Source organism: Protopterus annectens, chromosome 1.part1 (genome assembly GCF_019279795.1).
Source record: "Protopterus annectens isolate FY-2018-M chromosome 1.part1, PAN1.0, whole genome shotgun sequence".
NCBI classification, from domain to species: Eukaryota; Metazoa; Chordata; order Ceratodontiformes; family Protopteridae; genus Protopterus; species Protopterus annectens.
The window spans coordinates 243,254,031-243,278,193 of NC_056726.1; the positions used below are offsets into that span (position 1 = coordinate 243,254,031).

The 24,163-nt window shown below is 46.2% G+C and overlaps 1 protein-coding gene across 3 annotated transcripts in view; it reads right to left on the reverse strand.

Moving 5' to 3' along the window:
* Positions 1-24,163, reverse strand: part of NUS1 (NUS1 dehydrodolichyl diphosphate synthase subunit) — a 386,183-nt gene that overhangs the window by 258,620 nt on the left and 103,400 nt on the right. For all 3 annotated transcript variants that reach the window (XM_044074346.1, XM_044074329.1, XM_044074336.1), the window contains exon 2: positions 5,618-5,746. In XM_044074346.1, the coding sequence (XP_043930281.1) occupies positions 5,618-5,746 (129 nt within the window). The remainder of the gene's footprint in view (positions 1-5,617; positions 5,747-24,163) is intronic.

Consider the following 24,163-nt stretch of genomic DNA (forward strand, 5'->3'; position numbering starts at 1 on the left):
CTACTAAATTTTGGAGGCTGAACCTGCAAAAATCTTTAACAGTCTGCATAGACTTATTTCCTCCATTTTCTTTAAAACTGCTTCCACAGGCGCCAAACAACACATCAGATTGTAAAGGAGCACCCAAAATCCTTGTCTTAACATGCTGAAATTCTGACCCCTTAAACCGGGAAAGAACAAAACCCAGTGGCAGCCACCCTCAAAGGAGGCCTGTACAGCATCAAAACCACATTGAAAAGAATGCTTACCCCCCTTGTTCAGAAACTAAAAATCCGCAACTTTTTACACTCAATCCCTTTCCCCCAAAGCACCCCCTTAGATTTCAATTGTGAAAGGAGAAAATTTTTGGGTTTTTTAACATGTGAAACGGGCAATTAAAACCCCCTCATGGCTAAAGTGGAAGAAGTATCCCTTTTCTTTCCCCACCTATCCAAAGCCCTTGCCTCTTTATCGGGGGGGAAACAGGTTTTTTAAACCCAAGAAGTTTTAACACCTTTGGGCCCCCTGAGAAACAGTTTCTGGGTCCCCTAGGACTCTTAAAAAATACTTATGAGCTTCGGGCACCCTATAATACCTACCCGGTTTAACGGGGCAGGAGGCAAAAAATCAGGGTTCGGGGAAGCCTCGGAAAAAACATTTTCCACCACTTTCCAAACAGGAGGAATAGCAAAAGGGCCTATGCTGGGGTAAAACAAAATTCCCTAACCCTTTTTCCTGGAATCAGAGAAACCCGGGCCTTCCCTTTTAAAAATGCCCCCTCATGGAATGAAGAGTCTCTGAAAAAAAAAATCCTCAGGAGGAGAAGCTGAAGGGTGGAATCACCCACATCAGAATCAGAAAAAGGGAGGATACTCCTGCAAGTTTTCCCACGAAGACTCGAACCCTTTGGAACACTGTTCAAAACTTCAAACCCCGGTTCCACCCTAGGCCTCTTATCAGGGGGCATAGAACCTCTAATCATAGTAATCAAATCTTCTGCCATTTTAAGCATATGTTTTTTAAACAGAGCCCCAAAACTAGGAAAAACCCCACTGAAGTTAACCCTTGGCCTCCTCTAAAGGGTTTTGGAAACAGAAGGGGGGCCCCAAACCCACCTTGGGAAGGGGGGGAAAGAACAGTTACCTGAGAACCCCCTTTCAGCCTGGCCTACCTCCTGAGAGGCACACCCTTAACAGTAAAGTTTCTCCCTGAGACCCCAAAAGGAAAATTTCCTGGAAAACCCCGGCCCCCTGAGTTCTAAAAAACCCGGGCGTCCGGGACGGCCGGTTCTTCCCCCTGGGTTTCCTTTTTGTCCTTGCGTTTTAGAACCGGGGCCCGGCATTTATAATTAACGCTTCCCAAAAAACCTGGCCCCAAAAACCTCCTTTAATGGGCTTTTTCTAGCACGGGGCCCAACAACGGGGTGCTCAGGCCCTAAACAAGGTATACAAAAAGGTAGGGTAACCCCTATGAGGTATCTGTTTCCCACAAGAAATACAGTTATTCATTTTTTCTGACACCCGGTTAAATACTGAGGCAAGAAAAAAAAATTTCCCCCAAAGGGTACCCAACTTTGTTTCGGTCTGAAACCCCGGGTTTCAAAAAATTTCAAAACGCCAACCTGCAAAATTTTTTCCCCAAAGGGGGGAAAAAAAGGGGGGGCGGGTTTTTTCCCGGGCCCCCCCCCCCCCAAACCCCTTTTTTTTTGGGGGGGGGGCCCGGGGAAAAAAAAACCCGGAAAAGGGGAAGGGGTTTTTTGGGGAAATTTTAATTTTGTTTAAAATTTTGGGGGGGTTTTTTCCCCAACCCAAATTAAGGTTTTTTTTCCCCCCCAAAAAAAAACCCCCCTTTTTTTTTTTGGTTTAAAAGGGGGTTTTTTTTTTAAAAAAAAAAAAAAAAATTTTGGGGCCCCCCAAAATTTTTTGGGGGGGGGTTTTTTTTGGGGGAAAAAAAATTTTTTTAGGGGGGTTTTTTAGGGAAAAAAACCCCCCGGGGGCCCCCTTTTTAAAGGGGGAAAAAAAGGGGGGAAAATTTCCCAAAAGGGGGGGGGCCCCTTTTTTGGCCTTGGGGGGGGGAAAAAAAAATTTTTTTTTAAAGGGGTTTTTTCCCAAAAATTTTTTTCCCAAAAAATTTTTTTTGGGGGAAAAAAAAAAAAAAAGGGGGGGGTTTTTTTTGGGAAAAAAAAACTTCCCTTTTGGGAAAAATTTTTCCCCTTTTCCCCCAAACCCCTTTTTTTTTTAATTTTAAAAAAAAAAATTTTTTTTCCCCTTTTTTGGGGGGGGGGTTTTTTTCCCCCGGGGAAAAAAAATTTTTTCCCCCTTTTTGGGGGCCCCCTTTAAAAAAATTTGGGGGGGGGAAAAAACCCCCAAAAAAAAAATTTTTCCCCCGGGGGTTTTTTAAAAAAGGAAAAAAGGGGGGGAAAAAAACCCGGGTAGGGCCCCCCCCCGGGGGAAATTTTTAAAAAAAAAATTTTTTTAAAAAGGAAAATTTTTTTTTTTTTTTTCCCTTAAAATTTAAAAAATTTTTTTTAAAAAGGGAAAAAGGGGGGAAAAAAAGGGGTTTTTTTTAAAAAAAAAACCGGGGGTTTTTTGGAAAAAAAAACATTTTAAAAGGAAAAAAAAAATTTTTTTTTTTAAAAAAAAAAAAATTTTTTTCCCCTTTAATTTTTTTTCCTTTTTTTGGTTTTTTAAAGGGGGGGTTTTTTTTTTTTTTTAATTTTTTTCCCCCCCCCAAAAAAAATGTTTTTAAAAAACCCCCCCCAGGCCCCCAAAAAGGAAAAATTTTTTTCCAAATTTGGAAAAAACCAATTTTAAAATTTTTTTTTTTTTACCGGGGGGTTTTTTTTTTTTTTTGGGGGGGGGGTTTGAAATTTTTTTGGGGCCCCCCCAAAAATAAACAAAAGGGGGTTTTTTTAAAAAAAAAAAAAAAAAAAATGAAAAAAAAAATTTTTAAAAAATTTTTAAATTTTAAAAGGGGGGTTTAAACCCAAAAAAAATTTTCCCGGGGGCCCCCCCCCCCAAACCCCTTTTAAACCCCCTGGGGAAAAAAAAAAGGGGAAAAAAAATTTTAAAAAAAAATTTTTTTTTTTTTAAAAAAAAAAAAAAAAAAAAAAAAGGGAAAAAAAAAAAAATTTTAAAAATTTTTTGGGAAAAAGGGGAAAAAATTTTTTTAAAAAACCCAAAAACCCCCCTTTTTTTTTCCCCCCCAAATTGGGTTCTACCCTAGACTTCGCTGCTTTGTCTTTGCGCTTTTTAGACGAAGCGGGCGTCGGAGCATCCGACGGCATGTTGTAATTACAACGCTTCCCAAAAACTAACCTGGCACAATCTAGTCTTCTTAATAGTGCTTGTTAAATCTAGCACAAGAGCCGACAGCCAACAACGTCGCGCTCAGGCCCAAGCAAGGTATACACAATGTATGGTAATCTCTATGAGGTATCTGTTTCCCACAAGAAATACAGTTATTCACTTTTTCTGACATCCGGTTAAATACTGAGGCAAGAAAAAAACAAAATATTCCCCAACGGGGTACTTAGCCAACTTTGATTCGGTCTGAAACTCCGACTTCAGAAAATTTCAGAACGCCAACCTGCACTCGCAATACTGCTTCTGCATCGGACCATGCGGCAAAAAAGACTGAAGATATGATCGCCGGGTCATGCGCATTTGTACCCTGACGTCCTGATGTCAGACAAATGCGCCTTGACCGACGTCAGCCTTATACTTTGGTATTCGGCCCGACTGGGACAGCGGACTACCCAAGTGTTAGGACTGCAGCAATGTGAGATGAAGAACATCTGTCTTTTTTAGAATGTGGGAAGTCCTGGGATTCCCAGGCGAAATGTTCCTTGAATGTGTGAAGGGTTTCCCCAAAGGAAAGATCCCCTGGTGAGGAGGCACAAGGAATGGATTCCTCTGCATCTGAATCCTCATAAGCAGTCAGAGGTTGCTGTTCCTCTTCAAAATCTGAATAATCAGACTCCTCAGAATCCTGTTCTGTCAGTATTTCAGGAGAAGGGTCTCTTTTCCTTTTAGAAGTTGTGGCCTGACAATCCCTGATAAGGGAGATAAGATCCTCCGCCATTTTAAGCATTTGAGCTTCGGGTGGTGGAGCAGGACAAAGATGGTGGCTAGAGATAGATTTCCTAGGAATGGCCGTGCTTCAAGGCCTAAGAGCATCCAGTGTCTGAGAGAAATGGTAATCGGATGAGAACATGTCGGTTTTTGTCTAGATTCAGTAATGCGAAAAACCTCCTCAGAAGCCAGTGCCTGCGTCGCGGCTCTGGACCCAATCGAGACAGAGACAACCAAAGGCTTGGAAGACTAAGAATATTTCTGTAGCATACCGGACTCCGAAGGGGTCTCGGTAGAGGCCTGCGAAGGTATCGGATCGGGCATCAGGGGCTGTGAAGGCACCTCACTGAATTCCGGAGAACTGACTATCTGCTTACCGGCAGAGTCGTCGGATGGCTTAGCCTTGTGTGGTCTGTCTCTATCTATGTTTTTTCGGAATGTCTATGGATTGTTTGCTGACTGACACCATTTCGGAATGCTTAGACGGAAGACAAAAATACCTGGCTACAATAAGAGCTCTAAGATGAATGGTTCTCACATTAAAGAAGGCACAGAACCGGCAACGGTGATCTAAACAAGTGATCTAAACAAGTGACGTAGTATGAATGGAAGTCTCAGTGTGGGATTTGCTTTCCACAGGCGAGACCATTGTTAACTTTTTTCAGACATCGGTTAGTGAAAGAAAAAAGGATCCCCAATGGGGTACTTAGCTTTAGATGTTTTCAGCTGTAATTCAAATTCTGGTAGCGACCGACCGGCACACTTGCGAATTGCTTCTGCTACGGGCTCCACGGCAAGAAAGACTGATGTAATGGCATTGGCTGCCTTGATGTCAGTCAGCAAATGACAGCAGCCGACGCAGAAAAACACTGACTCTGGTATTCGGGCTGGCCGAGGGCTACCACAGCAGGGATAACCCCCACAGGTGATGACTAACAGTGAAACACGAACACCAGAGCAACTTCTTATTTAGAAAGCAACTATACAGAGAAGGGCATAAAGTAAATAATGTGGGAAGAAATAGCCAGGGAATTGTTATGGCTAGGCTTGTATAGGCCCTGGGGCTGATAGCCTAGTACCAACCTATGAACCTATGAACTCTAAGAGACTGTAATAATGGACTATAAATAAGCTAACCAGAGAAGCTTGTTGAAGTTGTGATTTAATGTGTCCTTAAACTTTTTTTCTGCATCCCAAGCTGCACACACCTAATAAACCTTTAATCAGCTCTACTATCTCAACTTTATAATCTATGAACCCTAAGTAATTAGAAAACGTCAGATTCTACACAGGAATGTATATGACAATTTCTGTACTGTTAAGACCATTAAATACCAATGCAAAATGCAACTGTCCTCATCCCCATGTTCAAAACGGTAGGATTTTTTTCTTTTGGCTTACCAGATTTTGAAATGGCTTTAATTTACTGGAAACGAACTGCCACATTGAATGGAAGTTTAAAAACAGTACATTAAGCATGTGGGAAGAGCAGGTGAAATGAATGAATACTTTTAGTCTACGAATGGAGACTTTCTCTGTGATTCAGTTCTCAGCTGCATACACACCTTGATTTTCTTTCTCTTTGTTGTGAATTTTAAAGTCTGCTGAGTAAGAGGTGTAGTCAAGACCCAGTAATTCTTGTTGTTGTTTTAGGATTTCTTCCATAAGCCTTGAATTGTTCCTCTTGAAAATACCTGAGGAACAGAAAAAGTCAGTGTGATGCTAGTGTCTAGCAACAAATAGTACAAAACAAAAACATCTCAACAGCTACCAGGACCAGATCCAGGCAACAGAGACTAGTTCAAGCTGGTAGCTAAAAGGATAAAAGGACAAAAACAAACTCAGAACTGTTGAGTGTAAGGATTTCAGTTTTGCATGCTTCTTATTCTTCCAGCACACAGTCTGCAAGGCTAATCAAAACATCATACTATTCCTTCTTTTACAACCCTGCAAATATTAATAGTGAAATAGTTGTAAACCATCTTTATAGCTCAGATACCAATGCACTCATGAAAGTCAAAATACTCCTGAAGACACCTTTCTAAGCATATGAAAAGGTGATATAGAAAATAAAAAAAAAAATAAAAAAGGTATGAAAAACAAAATGTACTTACCATTATGATGGATCAGTGTTGTACTTTGCCATCTGGATCAAACTCTGCCAGCATTTGGCACTACTGGAGCCAATAACCCAGTCCCAGCATCTTCATGCTCTAGGGTGCTACCTTCTCTCCCATAATGTCTTTCCTGTCTAACATTCCATCAGACAGGTAAAAGTTTCTAGTCGTAGGGAAGATTCTGATAAAAACTTCCCTCATAGCAAAAAAAAATTGTCAACTTAAGGGAAAAACGTACAGACTAGGATCCAAAATTCAGACAGTAGGCAGGTCTGCAAGGTCTGCCTCAAGTCAAAAATATCAGTGACAATTTAAAAGGGGAGTAGAGGGAGCAATGGAGATGGACAGACAAACAGATTTACCGTTTTGATAAGTACATAGCTTTCATATCTGATGTCTTTTCCATCCACCTCAACCTTTGGGAACTAGTCCCCAGCCAGACAATTGGCTGGTTCCATAAGAAAACACTTCACAATATAGGGAGCCAAAGACTATTCTGGATATAGACTGAATATCCAACTTGCAATTAGTCACAAAGGTGGATGGACTGTGTGAGAGGAGTGCTGCGGCAGTTAGGTACAAGTATGTAAGAAGTCAGGACAGTGGCACTTAGAGAGAAGACAACAGTTAACAAGACACAAATGCAAATCAGAAAACCATCTGGACAAGGTAATCATGGAAACTGCTTCCCTAAATTTAGCTTTGGGAAGGCCCATTTTCCTGAAATATTTTGTTCTGCATAAACAGAATCTCAATTAGTAATAGACTAACAACCAATTAAGCATATACTCCCTCCTATGTTGCCGAATTTAGGGAAGCAAATAGGTTATTTGATTCAAATTAGACTCTTGAGGCCACCTTAGGTAAGCAGGCTGACTGTGCTCAATGGAACCGTATTCTTTAGAAATATAAGATGGGGAGGGTTGCAGAACAGCACGCAACTCAGAATCTCTTCTAGCTGAGGCAACAGCTATTAGAAAAACAAACAGTCTTCCAAGATACAAAACTGAGATCCACAGCAGCGGCTGAATCAAAGGTGGGTTTACTCAAGGACAGCAGAGGCTGAATCAAAGATGGGTTTACTCAAGGACAGAAGAAATGACAGATCAAGGAGGAAATGGATCATTTACTGGAGGCCAAGCAAAAAGGTACTCTTCAAAAAGGCCCTAGGTAGCCTCAGAGATGCAATCGGGGAATAATTTTGACCTATGCGAAAATCAGAAATGGCTACCGTTTGAACCTTAACAGTAGAATAATTAAGCCCTGACTGAAACACCCCTGCAAGAAAATCCAGAACAGCCTATAGAGGTGCAAAAGGGGGTCCAATCCCTCAGATGCAACCCAGATAGTAAATCATTTCCATTTGCCAGCATAAAGCTTCCCTAGTAGAGGGCTTCTAATAAAAAAGAAAGGATATGGAGTACTCAATTTAGGAAACTTAGGATCCCTGGCCATAAATCAGATTGGAGAAAGCTAGAGGTTAACCTGAGGAACTTCAGATTCAGGTAAGGATGACCTGAAGGATGGGAGATCAGATGTGGAGCCACATCCAGAACCCAAGGCAGACAAAGGACATGTAGCCACAGGAAAAGAAAAGTACAGTTGTGTACACTTACCATAAATGTAGATGTTAGAGTGTCATCACATTTGCAGTTATCCCTGCTAGGGTAGCCCTTGGCCAGCCCTAATACCAGAAGCTTAGTATTTCTGTGTCGGTTGCGGTCGCTTCAGGACTGAAAGTCAGGTCGTCAGTAGTATAAAGTAAGGCAACCAACACCATCACATCAGTTTTACTTGCCCAACCTGTCAGGAGCCCCCAAGTAGCAGCCAGGTTCTGGTGGAAGAACCTCACCAGTAGAAAGTAAATATCAATATGTCCCTTGTAAGGAAAGAGAAGAAAGGGGAATGGAGGGAGGGAAACCAGGACTTCAACAGTGAATACATTAGTACATCTACATTTATGGTAAGTGTACACAACTGTACTATGTTCTTCATGTTTCACTGTTGCAGTCACCACATTTGGGTCGACTCCCAAAGCTGAGGAAATGGGTGGAGGCAGTCAAAGAAACTAGGGGCTGGCTAGGATGCCCTGCAAGACAGCAGAAGCAAACCCTGCCCTGGAATTGGAGGAGAGAGGCAGGTGGTAATGCTTGGTAAAAGTGCGAACAGATGTCCAGGTGGCAGAATGTTCTTGGTGGGGACTCCTCTGAGGAAAGCTGCAGAGGTTGAGGCTGCTCTGGTGATGTTGGTCCATATCCCCTTGGGGGGAGGCTTTCCATGCTGTTTGTAGCAGAAATGGATGCAGTGTCCTATGCATTTGGATATGGTTTGTTTAGAGATGGCTTTGCCCTCTGACCCTGTAGCAAGGCTAACCAGCAACTGATCAGACTTTCTGAAGGATTTAGTCCCATCTATATAGAATCCGAGCTGCCTGTGCACATCTAGAGAGAGTGCAGATTCCTTTCCCCTTGCTCTGGGGATTAGGAAAAAAGGTGGGCAAATGAATGGATTGGTTGAGAGCCACACTGGACACCACCTTGGACATGAAGGATGGGTTAGTTCCTGAGGGATACCCTGTCAGCATGGGAGATGATGAAGGGTTCCACAGCCATGAGCGCTTGCAGCTCAGAGACTCTTTTGGCTGAAGTGACGGCCAGAAGGAATGCTGTCTTCCAGTAGAGAAATGTTAGCTCTGCAGAAGAAGCTGATTCAAAAGGGGGCAGGGTGAGCTTTTCCTGTACAAAGTTAAGGTCCCAAGTTGGGGTTAGTGCCCTTCTGGGTGGCCTCAAGTTGCTAGCCCCTCTTAGGAACTGTTTGATCAAAGGGTGTGAGAAAAGGGGCTGCTCAGTGGGAAAATGAGCAGAAATGGCAGAGGCATGAATTTTTATAGAGGAGTGGCCATTGTGTAGTAGGTCAGCTAAGCAATACAGGATGAGAGGGAGAGAGGGAGGGAGGGTTGTGCCATATTGGCTCCCTTAGCCTGGATCCAGGAACAGAACCTTTTCCATTTGTCAGCATAAGACTTTGTGGTGCTAGGGCGTCTGGCCTCACGGATAACATCTAGAGAGTACAGTTGTGTACACTTGCCATAAATGTAGATGTTCGAGTCTATTCACTGTTGCAGTCCTCACATTTGGGTTATCTGCCTGCAGGTAGCCCTCAGCCAGCCTGAATACCAGAGTCTTGGGATTTCTGCATCGGATGCTGTCGCTTCTTCCATGTCGTCACATCAGGGGTTTAAAACATGTAGCCGATGCCATTACATCAGTTTTCTTGCCCCAGATATCAGGTGCCCCCACAATAGGAAGCAATTATATGGTGTGTAATACCCCCAGCAAAAATACAAATACACACAGAATAAGATATGCCAAACCAAAAGGATAGATGAAAGCAAAGGCAATCAGGGGGCTGGAGGGAGGGTAACCAGGACTGCAACAGTGAATACACTCAAACATCTACATTTATGGTAAGTGTACACAACTGTACTACATTCATGTTTCACTGTTGCAGTCATTACATTTGGGTTGATTCCCAAAGCTAAGGAAGGGTGGAGGTAGATTAAGAAGCATCAGGGCTTGCAATCAGGCCCTGTAAGACTGCTGTGGCAAATTCAGCTCTGGATTTAGAAAAGATAGACAAGTGGTAATGCTTGGTGAAAGTATGTACAGAGCTCCGAGTTGCAGCTTCTAGGATGTCCCTGGTAGGGACTCCTCTGAGAAATGCAGATGCAGCCCCTAGGGGAATGTGCTCTTATCCCCTGTGGGGTAGGTTTGCCATAGTGCTTGTAGCAGAAATGGATGCAGTGTGCTATCCATTTGGAAATGGTTTGCTTTGAAATGGCCTTCCCCTCTGCCCCTGTAGCAAAGCTGACTAGCAGCTGGTCAGATTTTCTGAAAGGCTTAGTCCTGTCCAACTAGAATCTAAGTTGTCTGTGCATGTCCAGAGAATGCAGTATCCTTTTCCCCATTATTCTGAGGATTAGGGAAAAAAGTAGGCAAATGAATGGACTGGTTTAAGGCCACACTAGACACCACCTTGGGCATAAAAGATGGGCTGGTCCTGAGGGGAAACCCTGTCCGCATGGAAGATAATGAAGGGTTCCACTGTCATAAGGGCTTTCAGTTCAGACACGCTTCTTGCTGAAGTGATGGCTAAAATTAAAGGTGTTTTCCAAGAGAGGAATTTCAACTCTGCTGTAGCAGCTGGTTCAAAGGGGGGAAGAGTAAGTTTTTCCAATACAACGTTACATGTCCCAGGTTGGAGAGGGAGCTCTCCTGGGGGGGGGGGGGGTTAATTTTTGGCCCCTCTAAGGAATTACTTTACCAGAGGATGAGAAGAGGGGTGGCTCAGTGTTAGAATGAGCTGAGAAGGCAGAGGCATGAATCTTAATTGAAGAGAAGGATAGGCCCTTATGGAGCATTTCTGTTAAGTAATCTAGTATACGAGGTAAGCTGGGCACCGTTGTGCCCATCCCCTGAGACTGGCTCCAGGAACAGCATCTTTTCCATTTTGCTAAATAGAAATTTCTAGTACTAGGCCTCCTTGCTTCAAGAATAACATCCAGCACCTGCTTAACGAGGGTTGCTAGAGGTGAGCTCAGGGGATTAGCCAGGCTGCAAGGTTTGCGGTTTGAAGCTGAGGGTGCAGAATCTGGCCCACCTGCTGGGACAGCAGGGAAGTGTCTGAGGCAGGTGACATGGTTGTAGCACTGTCAGACTGCACAAGAGAGAGTACCAGTGCTGGCGTGGCCAGTCTGGTGCAATCAGGATTGTCCTTCACTTGTCCTGTTTGATCTTTAGTTGAACCTTTGAGAGAAGAGGCACGGGGGAAAGGCATAGACTGGGGCTTTCCCAGGTAAAAAAACAGGGCATCCACTTTCCAAGCTTGACTGTGGGGAGTTCTGGTGCACTATTTGTTCAAATGGTAGCTCTGAGGGGAGGCAAACAGGTCTACCTCTGGAGTCCTCCCCATTTATTCCTCAACAGCTTGAATATTTTGGGTTCCAGTTTCCATTTGTGTGGGTCCATGAGATTTCTGCTCAAGTCGTCTGCCAGTGAATTTAGTTTTCCTGGCAGGAATTGAGCTTGTAGGTGCATTTGGTTGCTCAAGGCTGTGTTCCACACAGCAATGACTAGTCTGCAAAGTGGATAGGAATGGGTTCCCCCCTGCTTATGTATCACATAACTGTGGTGTTGTCTGTCTTTACCAATAGCTGTCCTGGAAGAATAAGGTCTCTGAAGGCTGTCAGAGCATTCTGTACAGCTACATTTCTTTTTGACCGATATGCAGGTGCATTTGCTTTGGGTTCCATTTGCCCTGAATGCACTGCCCTGCCATGTGAGCCCCCCATGCATAGTCTGATGCGTCTGTTAGGGTTTGGGCGGCATGGGTTAGAGTGAAAGGGAGCCCCTTGTTGTGGTTGCAGGCCTCTGCCCACCAAACGAACTCTGCCCTTAGACAAGGAATGATAATTATTGTTTACAGGTCCTGAGAATGTTGAAATACCATTGAAGTTTCCTCATATGCAGTCGTGCATATGGAATTAACAGAATGCAAGAGGCCATGAATCCAAGAGCTTGCAGTATTTTCCTTGGAGATAGCTGGGTTTTTGTGGCCAGTAGGTTGAAGTAAGTTGTCAAATTTATTTCTCTGGAGTGACGAATGCTATCTGGGAAGTTGTGTTCAAGCTTGCTCCCAGGAACACAATCTGTTGGCAGGGTACCAGATGTGATTTCTTTTCTTTGATTGTGTACCCCAGTGAAGTTAGAAGTCTCTTTACAAATGCCAGGTGCTGTAATAGCAAGTCCTGACTTTCCGCCTGAATCAGGCAATCGTCCAAGTATGGGTAAATTAAGAAGTTATGTACTCACCATAACGTTCCATCTGAGTAGGTATCTTCATTTGTCTGCAACCTTTGGGATACGGATCCGATCTCTGATCCGAGCCGGCAACTTCTACCACAGCATAGATCTGAGCTCCTAGCTCCTCCCTTTACCCATAATCCCCTGCCAACCCTGACTGACCTCAGATCAAGTTTGCCCCATATAACAGCTTGCTAGGGTGTCCCGGAAGGGACTCATGTAAGACAACTCCTACTTAGAATCATATTGGTCAGGGGGAAGGCGGGTGGGATGGTTGCAGAAAAATGAAGATACCTACTCAGATGAAACGTTCTGGTGAGTACATAACTTCTTAATCTGAAGTAGGCACTTCATTGGTCAGCAACCTTTGGGACAGAGTCCCCAGCTACCTGAATCTTGGGTGGCCTTCATGGAAGGATATTCCGGAGCACTGCAGAGCCAAAGGACGCCCTACCTCTGGAGACAAAATCCAGTTTGTAATGGCTGATAAAGGTATGGGATGAAGCCCAAGTGGCTGCGGAACAAATATCATCCAAGGGAACCCTAGATCTAGAAGCAGCCGATGTAGCAACGGCCCTAGTAGAATGAGCGTAGACTCCCTGAGGTGCAGGCCTTTCCGAACTCTGATATGCTAAGAGAATACAACTAGCTATCCATAGTGACAGGGTAACTTTAGAAACTGACTTGCTGATGTTGGTTTTGGCAAAGGAGACAAACAACTGGTCGGATTGTTTATGACCAGCCGTTCGATGAGTTGTCTGTGCACGTTCAAAGAACGCAGCTTATATTCTCCTTTGCTTTGATAGTTGGGGAAGAACACAGGAAGATTAATAGATTGATTAATGTTTGCTTCAGAAGATACCTTAGGCAGAAAAGACGGATTGATTCTGAGGTAAACTCTATCCTGATGGAAGGTCAAATAAGGTGGTTTGACACAGAGAGCCTGAAGTTCAGAGACTCTCTTAGCTGAAGTAATGGCCACCAGAAAAGCTGTTTTCCAAGAGAGGTATTTGACATCAACCGTGGCCGCCGGCTCGAAAGGGGGGCTTGTCAACGCCTGTAGAACTAAAGATAAATCCCATGGGGGTACTACCTCCCTGACAGGAGGTCTGAGGAGGAAGGTACCCTTAAGGAAAGCTTTACAGAGCTTGGAGGTAATAAGAGGGACAGACTCATGCCCTAAATGATAGTGCGAAATCGCTGCTAGTCGCACCTTGACTGTAGAACAGCTAGTTCCCTGATGAAAAAGGGTAGTTAGAAAATCCAAAACCGATGTTAAAGGCGCTGTAAAAGGATCTAAATGACTGTGCTCAGCCCAGATGGAAAAGCGTTTCCACTTGCTCCGATAGACCTTTCTGGTGGATGGCTTGTGTGCTGCTACTAGAATGGCTTTGACTGGTGAGGAGATTCCGGGAGTCCTTATCAAGAGTGGAACAGGAGCAACCAAGCAGTCAGCTTGAGGTTGGCCACGTTGAGGGTTGGAAGACCCAGGGGGTGAGTAATGAGATCCGGAAGAGGATCCAAAATCCAGGGCAGATGAATCAGGTGAGACCATAGGTACGGGAACCACATCTGACGAGGCCAGAATGGGGCAATGAGGATCATCTTGCTCCCCAACCGACTGGCTTTCTGTAAAAGCTTCAGCATCAGGGGCAGAGGAGGGTAAGCGTAAAGAAGACCGGGAGGCCAAGCATGTACTAGAGAGTCTCTCTGGGACTCCCCCAGAGGGGGGATTAGGGCGAAGTAACTGTTGCATTTGGTATTTGAGGGAGAGGCAAAAAGATCAATTGGGCAAATATTCGCTCTGCTACTAGAGGATTGAGAGACCATTCGTATGGAGTCAGGACTGTACGACTGAGCCTGTCTGCTAGGATGTTGGACCATCCCAGAATGTGCGTTGCAATGAGAAAGCGGTTGGTGGATATCGCCCATTCCCACACTCTCATGGCCTCGCGACAAAGAGGATAAGACCTGGTTCCCCCCTGTTTGTTGATGTACCAGACCACTGACATGTTGTCCGTATGTACCGCAATTGTCCCAATCGGAAGAAGGTCGTTAAGTGCCTGCAATGTCAAAAGCACCGGCCTCATCTCTAGGACATTGATATGCAAGGAGGTCTCTATGTCGGTTCCACATGCCTTGGACCGTTCTGCCTGAATAATGCTCCCCCACTCTAGGTGAGAAGCGTCCGTGGTCACTGTGGCGATGGGAAGAGGCATCGAAAATGGACGTCCTGTGTGGAGGCTTGGGGACTGGAGCCACCACACGAGCGACCTTCTGCAAGACCTGTTTAGGGGAATGGGATGATACAGAGGGTTGCGAGACAGGGACCATTGCACCTGAAGGGTCCATTGCAGGACCCTCATATTCAGACGGGCCAAGGGCAGCAGAGAAATTGCTGCCGCCATGGACCCTGGAGCCCTCAGGACCAATTCCACCGGTGGAGCTTGAAGTTGGAGGATGGCCTGTACATGCAACCTCAGGTTCTGAAGCTAATCTGGAGTCAGGAAAGCAAGCATTAGTTTGGAATCCAGTCTCGCCTCTATGAAATCTATTACCCATGTAGGAGCCAGAAAGGACTTGGCCATGTTGACTGTCAATCCTAGACGTGGAGCAAGATTGAGGAAGTAATCCCTGCTTGAACAGAGCAGATGCCTTGTAGGGGCGGTAAAGAGCCAGTCGTCCAGGTATGGAAAGACCTGAACTCCCTGGAGTCTCAGGTGGGCCGCTATTGCCACTAAGACTTTGGTGAACACCCTGGGGGCTGAGGTGAGACCGAAGGGGAGGGCCCTGAACTGAAAGTGACTGGCTCCCAGCCGGAAGCGGAGAAACCTCCTGGAGCATCTGTCCACTAGAATGTGATAGTATGCATCCTTGAGGTCTATCGAGCACATCCAATCGTTCTCCCGTAACAGGGGGAGAATAGATTGCAGCGTGACCATCCGGAACTTTTCTTTGGGTACTGCCAGGTTCAAGAGAGACAGGTCGAGGATGGGCCTCAAGTCCCCGTCTTTTTTGGCACCAGAAAGAACCTGGAGTAAAACCCTGATCTGAACTGATCTGGGGGGGATGTGTTGGATGGCTTTTTTTTGTAAAAGCTGCTGAATTTCTGTAGCAGCCGTCTCCCTCTGACTGGGTGGTACGTCGGGGAGGCTTCCGGTTTTGGGGGTTACAATAAAGGGAATTTGGTAACCTCTGGATATGATGCGAAGCACCCAGCGATCTGTTGTTATGGACTCCCACATTGCTAGGTGCCTCGAAAAATGCCCCCCAACTTCCTCAAGAGTGGAGCAGCCGGGCAATCCCTCAGGGGTTCTGCGTGGGCCTCTCAGAGAAGGGTTATCTGGACCCAAAATTCCTGGGATACCCTCTGCCTCTAGGGAGGCATCCTCCCTGTCCTCCTCTGCCACGAGAGGACTGGTTATCCGGAGCAGACTGGGATTGATGCGATTTCGGAACCACATCTTCTTCTGACCCTTTTGGTTCATGGAAAAGGACCTCTGGGGAGCAGAGAAGCGGACTCCGATGACAGACAACGTCTTCCCATCTTTCTCGCTCTAGACTAAAGTGTTGCGAATGGTTTTGCCAAACAGAGCAGAACCATCAAAGGGGGCATTCGCGAATAACGCCTTAAAGGGTTCCGAGAAGTCACAATGTCGGAGCCAGGCTTGTAGCCTCATGACCAGGCCGACTCCGCCAGCTCTAGCGGCTCCCTCAGTGGCGTGAGACAAAAGCCACAGAGGTATTAGAAATGGACAGTAGAGTTGACATTCGGGAGGAGTACAGTTGTTTGTCCCCTTCCGACATGGACTCTGGGGGGAGGCAGCGTATTCTTTTATTAGATCCCGCTGCATCCGGATGACGTGTGCCATATAGTTCAGCACCCTCATCGAGAAGGTTGCTGAACTGAAGGTCCGCTTCCCAAGGCGGTCCATCGCACGAGACTCCTTGCTCAGTGGGTGGACCGTGGGGCTCTCCTGAGCCAACTCTCTCTTGGTGGCCGTCGCCACCAACATGGCATCCACAGGGGGACCTCTGCTCCAATGGGTTCTCTCTGCAGGGGCACTCAAGATCCTGTCCGGACGCTTGGGGACTGGTTCTACAGTGTCCGGCTCAATCCAAGCCCTGGTGGCAATAAGGTCCACCAGGGGGTCGGGGGGGGGGAGACACCCAAGAAGTAGATGGCCCTGCTTCGAATGCCTCTAGGAATACGGACTCATCGGAGGAAGACATGGGGGCAGACCAACCCCTCCTCCCGATCCTAAGCATTTCCATGATGTCTCCAAAGGAGACATCCTCGGGGGTGACCTTGGGGAGCCTTCACCTTCATCTAAGTCCGTATCTTCCGTAAGGGACTCGGGGAGTCCACGTGCCTCCTCTTGCACTTAGACTTGTGAGGAACATCCTCGGGGGGCTGTCCGAGGAAGTCTCACCAGCAATGTCATGTTCCGAAGGAACACCCCGAGGCGCTGAAGCAGGCTGCCCCAAAGGTCGGATGATGGGAGCCTGGACCAGCTGAGAGGGAGTGCAGGGTGGAGCTAAAGCCAGGACCAGAGGTCCGGATGCACTCAACAGTGCCCTCTCCACCGCAGCGAAAGCAGAGGGGGAGCCGCCCTCGATAGGATCTGAGAGTCTACTCCCACCCGGATCCGAAGCGGGGGCCGGACCCGGGGCCGAGACCATCGGATCCGAAGGACCCGCGTGCTTCGACAGGGATGGAGCCGAAGGCACACAGAATCCCTCGGATCCGAAGCTCGGCCCGCGGCTCCGAGAGGGGTGGGATCAGACAAACTCGAGGGAACAGTCGGAGCCGAAGTGCCCAGCACTGTCGGCTCCGACCCACCCCCGGATCCAATGCTCGGCTCAACGCCCAACCTGGAAAACGGGTCGGAGAAGGAGCGATTGGAGCAAAGAATGGGGTCGAGCTCCCCCCCGGATGGGGAGGGAGGCAAGAGCACTCCCATCTGCAGCTGGGCCTGGATAAACCTCCTCATCATCCAGTCCACGTCTGCATCAGACATGCTATAAGTGGACCTCGAAGAGGCCACCGAGGCAGGCCTGGAGTGCCGCCTCGATGACCTCGACTAGGACTGGGTCACCCCCTCCTCGGGTCCCGGTGAGAAGCAAGGGGATCGGATCCGAGGAGGAGGTGATCCAGAAGCCCTGGAGGGAGAAGCCCTTTTGGCGGGCGTGGCCGAGGAGGAGTCCTCGGCCCGACACTTATGGTGCTTCTCTCTCCACTTGTCTTTCTTGGCCTCCCTCTCCTCCGGAGCCGAAACGGGAGGTTGAGTCCCAAGAGTGGCCGCCACCGAGGGCTGGATAGCGGCCACAGAAGTACCGGAGGCTGGAGCCTGATCTGGGGGCAAAAGGCCCGCCAGAATCAGCTTCAACCTCTGGTCCTCAAGTGCCCTGGGGTTGAACGCCGCGCAAATCGCGCATCCAGAGGAGAGGTGTTCAACCCCAGGGCACCTAACGCACCGAGTGTGGCCATCCTCCGGTGAAAGCTTATGGCTACATTCGGTGCACTTACAAAAAATGGCTTTAGGGGCCTCTGACATTTTAAATAAAGGGAAAACACACTCACAAAAAATGGCTTTAGGGGCCTCTGACATTTTAAATAAAGGGAAAACACACTCACACAGGCCCACACACACACACACACACACTATGACCAGCGAGGAAGGGAGGAGAAAAAGGATCACAAAAAAATAAAATTTAGTTAGCTAAAAAAAGGGCTATAGGGTACCTAACCAATCACTCTCACTCACAGCAAAAGAAAAAAGGAAGAAAATAGCATTTTTTGTCTCACAAAGTTTCGATCAACCAGGAGCTCAGGAACCTAGCTTGTAGCTTGAAACGCGGCAAACTAGATCAGAGGTCAGTCAGGGTTGGCAGGGGATTATGGGTAAAGGGAGGAGCTAGGAGCTCGGATCTATGCTGTGGTAGAAGTTGCCGTCTCGGATCAGAGATCAGATCCGTATCCCAAAGGTTGCTGACAAATGAAGTGCCCATTTCAGATCTGAATATTTCTCTACCTGCAAAATGCAATGGCTGGAGCTAGGCACTTTGTAAATACCCTGGGCGCAGTAGATAAGCCAAAGGGAAGTGCAGAGAATGGATAATGCAGGCAGCCTGCCCTGAATCGTAGGCATTTCCTGCAAGATTCCCTGACTGGGATGTGCAGGTAAGCTTCTTTTAAGCCGAGTGTTGCCAGCCAGGCATCTTTGGCCAGCATAGGAAGCGGCTGTTGAAGAGTTAGCATTCTGAATTTTGGAACCACCAGAAAGGTGTGGAGAATAGACAGATCCAGGATAGGACACCAGGAGTTTTCTTTTCTGGAAACCAGGAACAGTCTTGAATAAAAGCCTTGTCCCCTTTGTTCTGCTGGGATAGGATGAATAGCCTTGATGCTGAGGAGAGAGAGCACTTGTTTTTGGGCCTCCACCCACTGGTTTGGGGGGAGGTCTGGCCATCCACTTAGGGTTGGGAGTGAGTGGAAGTGGAATCTGTATCCTAGGGAAACTGTTTAAAACCCATTTGTCTTGGGTAATGTATTCCCAGTTTTTCTGCATGCAGGGCGAGCTTTCCTCCTAAAGGTGCAAGTAGTTGAGTAAGGCTTGGAGGAGTTAAGGATAAGTCATTGTGCAATTTTACCATAGGAGCGTAGCTTACTACTCCCTGCTTTGGATGTGGGATCACCTCACCGCTTAGATCTGTGCATAACCTGAGACCGATGTCTTGGTGGTTTGCTGCCCCTGGGTTTGGACTGAGAAGGCCTGGAAGGGACTGGAAAGGACAAGTTCTTTGAAGGCCAATGCCTACTGAATCAAGGTGGCTGCACTTGTCTAGGTGGCTGCACTTGTAAGAAATCTTTAACAGTTTGCATACATTTAGCATTTTCCTGCATTCTTTTGAGGACTACTTCTGCTTTATTACCAAAAAGGCGCTCTTGGTTTAAGGGTGTGTCCAGTAATTTTGCTTTTACATGATCTGGCAAGTTTTGTTCCTTAAGCCAATCATGTCTTCTAAATACAGACCCAGTGACAGCAGCCCTGCAAGATGCTTCTAAAGCATCAAAAAGTACAGTTGTGTACACTTAACATAAATGTAGATGTTAGAGTGCATTCACTGTTGCAGTCATTACATTTGGGTTATCTGCTTGCAGGTAGCCCTCTTTCAGCCTGATTAACAAAGTCTTGGGTCCTGGATCGGTTGCTGTCCTTTCTTCCATGACGTCAGGGGTATAAAACATGCAGCCGATGCCATTACATCAGTTTTTCTTGCCCCAGATGTCAGGTACCCCCCTAATGGGAAGCAATTAAATATAAAAGTACAATGATATACCTCCAACAAAAAAGTAAATGCACCAAAAAGGCTTTTAAGCATAGTAAAGGAAAAGTACAGTTTTGTACCTACCATAAATGTAGATGTCCGATAGACATTAACTGCAGTCATAACATACGGGTTGTCCTGCCTCAGGCAGCCCTCGGTCGGCCGGATTCCAAAGTCTGGGTCCGACGTCGGCTGATGTCGCATTTCTCTCCGACGTCAGAGCGGCTGGAGTATATAAGCATCAGCCGACGCCATTTTCTTCAGTGTTTCTTGCCCCAGATGCCAGGTGCCCTCCAAGGAAGACTGTAATCAAATTGGAAGACAAAAACAGGATTCCAAACAAATACATGAGCAATAAAACAAATACACCATAACAGATATCCCCAGCTAAGAGTAAGGCGGATAGGAGTGGACCCTAAGCATAGAGGGGTATGTAGGGAGGGAAAACCCGACTGCAGTTGCATGTCTATCGGACATCTACATTTATGGTAGGTACAAAACTGTACTATGTCCTTCAAGAATGCAACTGCAGTCATAACATGTGGGTAGAATACCATAGCTTAGCTGGGGGAGGAGGTATGCTCTAGGAAAGAGATGGTGTGGCAATCAAACCCTGTAGGACTGCCGAGGCAAAGCCTGCTCTGGATCTGGAATATAGAGGGAGATTGTAGTGTTTGGAGAATGTATGCACGGAGCTCCATGTAGCAGCTTCTAGAATGTCCTTTGTAGGCACCCCTCTTAAAAATGCTGTAGAGGTGGCTGTAGCTCTGGTGGAATGTGGTTTGACATAGGTTGGGACAGTCTTTCCATGAAAGGAATAACAGAATCTGATGCAATGTCCAATCCATTTAGAAATAGTCTGTTTTGAAATTGCTTTTCCTTGGACTGCAGGGGCGTAAGCTACAAAAAGCTGTTCAGACTTCCTACTGGCCTTGGTTCTGTCCAGGTAGTATCGAAGTTGTCTATGAATGTCCAAGGTATGCAAAAGTCTTTCCCCCTTATTCTCAGGATTGGGGAAGAAAGCAGGCAGATGAATGGCTTGATTTAGAGAAACCCTAGATACCACCTTTGGCATAAAGGTAGGGTTGGTCCTTAATGAAACCCTGTCTCTGTGGAAAATAATAAAGGGTGGTATTGCCATTAGGGCCTGTAGCTCCGAAACCCTTCTTGCTGAGGTAATTGCCAACAGGAAGGCTGTTTTCCATGAGAGAAATTGCAAGTCAACTGAAGCTGCTGGCTCAAAAGGAGGTAGAGTCAGTTTTTCTAAGACAAAATTGAGGTCCCAGGCTGGCACTGGGGCCTTTCTTGGTGGCTTAATGTTCTTGATTCCCTGAGAAATTGTCTTCTAGGGTGAGAGAAAACAGGAGGATCAGTGTTGTATCTAGCTGAAATAGCAGATGCATGTATCTTTATTGAAGAATATGAGAGGCCGCTCTGTAACATATCTGCCAAATATTCCAAGATAAGTGGGATGTTCAGTAATGATGCATCATGTCCTTTGCTGGTATTCCAATTGCTGAATCTTTTCCACTTTGCTAAGTAGGCCTTTCTGGTGGATGGTCTTCGAGCCTCTGTTAGTATCCGCTGAACTTCCTTGGAGAGAGATAAGCTGAAGTTATTTATGGGATCTCCCAGGCTGTTAGCTGCAGTGTCTGAAGGTTTGGATGCAGTGTTTCGAAATTGTGCTGAGTCAAAAGTAGAGGCCACTGAGGGAAATCCCACCTCTTGCTGTGACATATGCTCCGTAGTAGTGGGTACCAGTGTTGTCTTGGCCAATCCGGAGCTATTACGATTCCCTTGGGCTTCTCTGCTTTGATCTTTAGTAATACTGAGGTCATCAGTGGCAGAGGTGGGAATGCATAGATTGCTAGGGAGTTCCAGTTGAATGAAAGGGCATCTATTTTCCAAGCCTTTGGATGGTATGCCCTTGTGCAAAATTTTGGTAGAAGATAATTGAGGTGAGAGGCAAATAGGTCCACTTCTGGCTTGCCCCATGTCGAAGTGAGTTGTCTGAAAGTCTTCGGATGTAACCTCCACTCGTGTGGATCTGTGAAATTCCTGCTTAAGCTGTCCGCCAACACATTGTCTTTTCCTGGAACAAACTGGGATTGTAACTGGATGTTTAGACTCAGTGATTTCTCCCAAAGCTGCATTGTCAGTCTGCAAAGGGGGTAAGAGTGGGTGCCCCCTGCTTGTTTATGTACCACATCACCGTGGTGTTGTCTGTCCGTATCATTAAGTGGCCTTGCTGGAGTTGGTTTTGAAAAGCCTCGAAAGCATGCATTACTGCCAGCATTTCCTTTTGGTTTATATGCAGATGTGTTTCCTTTGGAGACCATTGTCCTTATATACACCTGCCTTCCATGTGCGCCCCCCATCCAAGGTCTGAGGCGTCTGTAATCATGGTCTGTGTTATCTGTGGTTTTTTGAATGACATACCTGTGTTTTCCTGGCTCACCGAGGCCCACCATAGGAATTCCTTTTGTAGGCATGGAATGAGTGGTATGATTGTCTCCAAGTTGTTGCTGTGTTGAGACCAAATGCTTTTTAGGTACCATTGAAGCGTGTAGTTTTGCTAATGGAACCAGTAGAATGCAGGATGCCATGTAACCCAGGGCCTGTAGGAATCTCCTTGCAGTCATCTGGGTGAGTTTTGCTAAACCTTGAAGTATTGAGTTAACTTCTCTTGCTTGTCTTCTGTCAGGTAAGCCATCTGAGAGGCTGTGTCTAGTTTGGCTCCTAAGAAGATTATTTGCTGGGATGGCTGCAGTCTTGACTTTTGGAAGTTGACTGTGTATCCCAGAGCTTGAAGTAATCATGACATAATCCAGGTTTTTTGTCAACATCAGTTTGCCGTCCGCTTGTATGAGACAGTCGTCCAGGCACGGGTAAATTTGTATACCCTGGAGCCTGTAATGAGCAATTACTGAAGCCAGGCATTTTGTAAACACTCTGGGCAGTAGATAAGCCAAATGGCAATGCTGAGAATTGATAATGCTCTGGCCCTGCAGAAATCTGAGGTATCTTCTGCAGCTGTGTCTGATAGGGACATGCAGGTATGCCTCCTTGAGGTCCAGAGTAATCAGCCATCGACTCCTTGCCCAGCATGGGAAGAAGTTGCTGTAGAGTCAGCATTTTGAACTTTGGTACTATGAGAAAGGTGTTTAATGCGGACAAGTCCAGTATTGGTCTCCATTGAGATTCTTTTCTTGAAACAAGGAACAGTCTTGAGTAAAACCCTGCTCTTGTTCTTTTGTGGAACTCTTTCTATTGCTTTCATCGAGTCAGCAGAGTGATTTGCTTGATAGCCTCTGCCCTTTGATGTTGTGGTAGATTTGGCATGCCTTGTTTTCTTGGTAAGGTATGAAAATGAAACCTGTACCCTCGGTCTATAATGTCCAAAATCCATTTGTCCTTTGTCAGTCTGTGCCAGTTTTTTGCAAACAGAGATAATTTTCCGCCAAGGAGCTTCTAGTTGTTCCCTGGTAGGTGGGTAGAGGAAAGTCATTGAGTTTGTGGTTGTTGGGCAGGTGAAACCCTGTCACTTCTTTGGTTTCCTGACTGCCATTGTCGTCCCCTGTAAGGGCCTCTGTATTGGCCTCTTCCTCGGCCACGTCTGTTCTTACCCCTTTGAAACTTTTCTGGATTAGGAAAGGACCAGTTTTTTGAAGGCCAATTCCTACTGAATCTGGGAGGTTGAACCTGGAGGAAATCCTTCACAGTTTGAACTGATTTTGTTTTTTCTTCGATGGTCTTGAACACTTCCTTAGCATTTGCACCAAAAAGCTTGTTCTTTTCCAAAGGTGCATCCAGAAGTTTTGCTTTTACATGATCTGGTAGAGGTTGATCTTTTAACCAAGCATGTCTACGCATCACTGCCCCTGTCATAGCTGCTCTACATGAAGCTTCCAGTGCATCATATCCACACTGCAGGAAGTGACTGCTTACTTGCCGAGTGTTATGTACAGCTTCCTGCAAAGTCTTCCTGTCTAAAGGATCAGGAGAAGCTAATGTTTTTTGTAAATCTTCTAAGAGATAATCCTGATATTGGAACATATGAAAAGGCAATTAAAGCTCTCATAGATAAGGTAGTGGATATGTAAACCTTTACCCCATCTCTAATGACCTTGCTTCCTGTTGAGGGCAAAGGATCTTTTGAGGTGGAGCTGAAACTCCTTTAGGCCCCAAGTGAAATAGTTTCCAAATCAGCAGTATGGGCCCTGAATAAATGGGAATGAGTTTCTGGGACCCTGTAATACCTGCCTGGCTTGGCTGGAGCAGGAGGAAGAGAATCAGGGGTAGCACTAGAATCAGAATACAAATCATCCAGAACATCAAGTACAGGAGGAATAGCTAAGGGCCTGTGCTGAGGCTTCTTAAGGAAAGTCCTGAGGCGTTTCCGAGAATCAGAATATTCCTGACCCTGTCACTTGAAATGTTCCCTCATGGTGTGCAGAACTTCCCCAAAAGAAATATCCTCAGGAGGGGAGGCCGAAGGTATGGAATCTTCTGCATCCGAGTCCTCATAGGTCTGGAAGAGCTCTTCCGCTATCAGAGTGGACAGAGCCCTCAGAGTCTTCATCTGAAGGACAGAGGGTTCAACCAGGCCTTTATCAGGAGGAGGCTGGGATGCTCTCAGGATGGGCCTGTGCACCTCTAATCATGGAAATTAAATCAGCAGCCATGGACATAATTTGTGTCTCCGGAGTCAGCTGAGGTAAGGATTTGGAAGTAATATGCTTAGTTTTGCTGGCTGCCTTAGCCTAGTGTAGGCCTTAATAGACATGGCCATAGGAGGCCT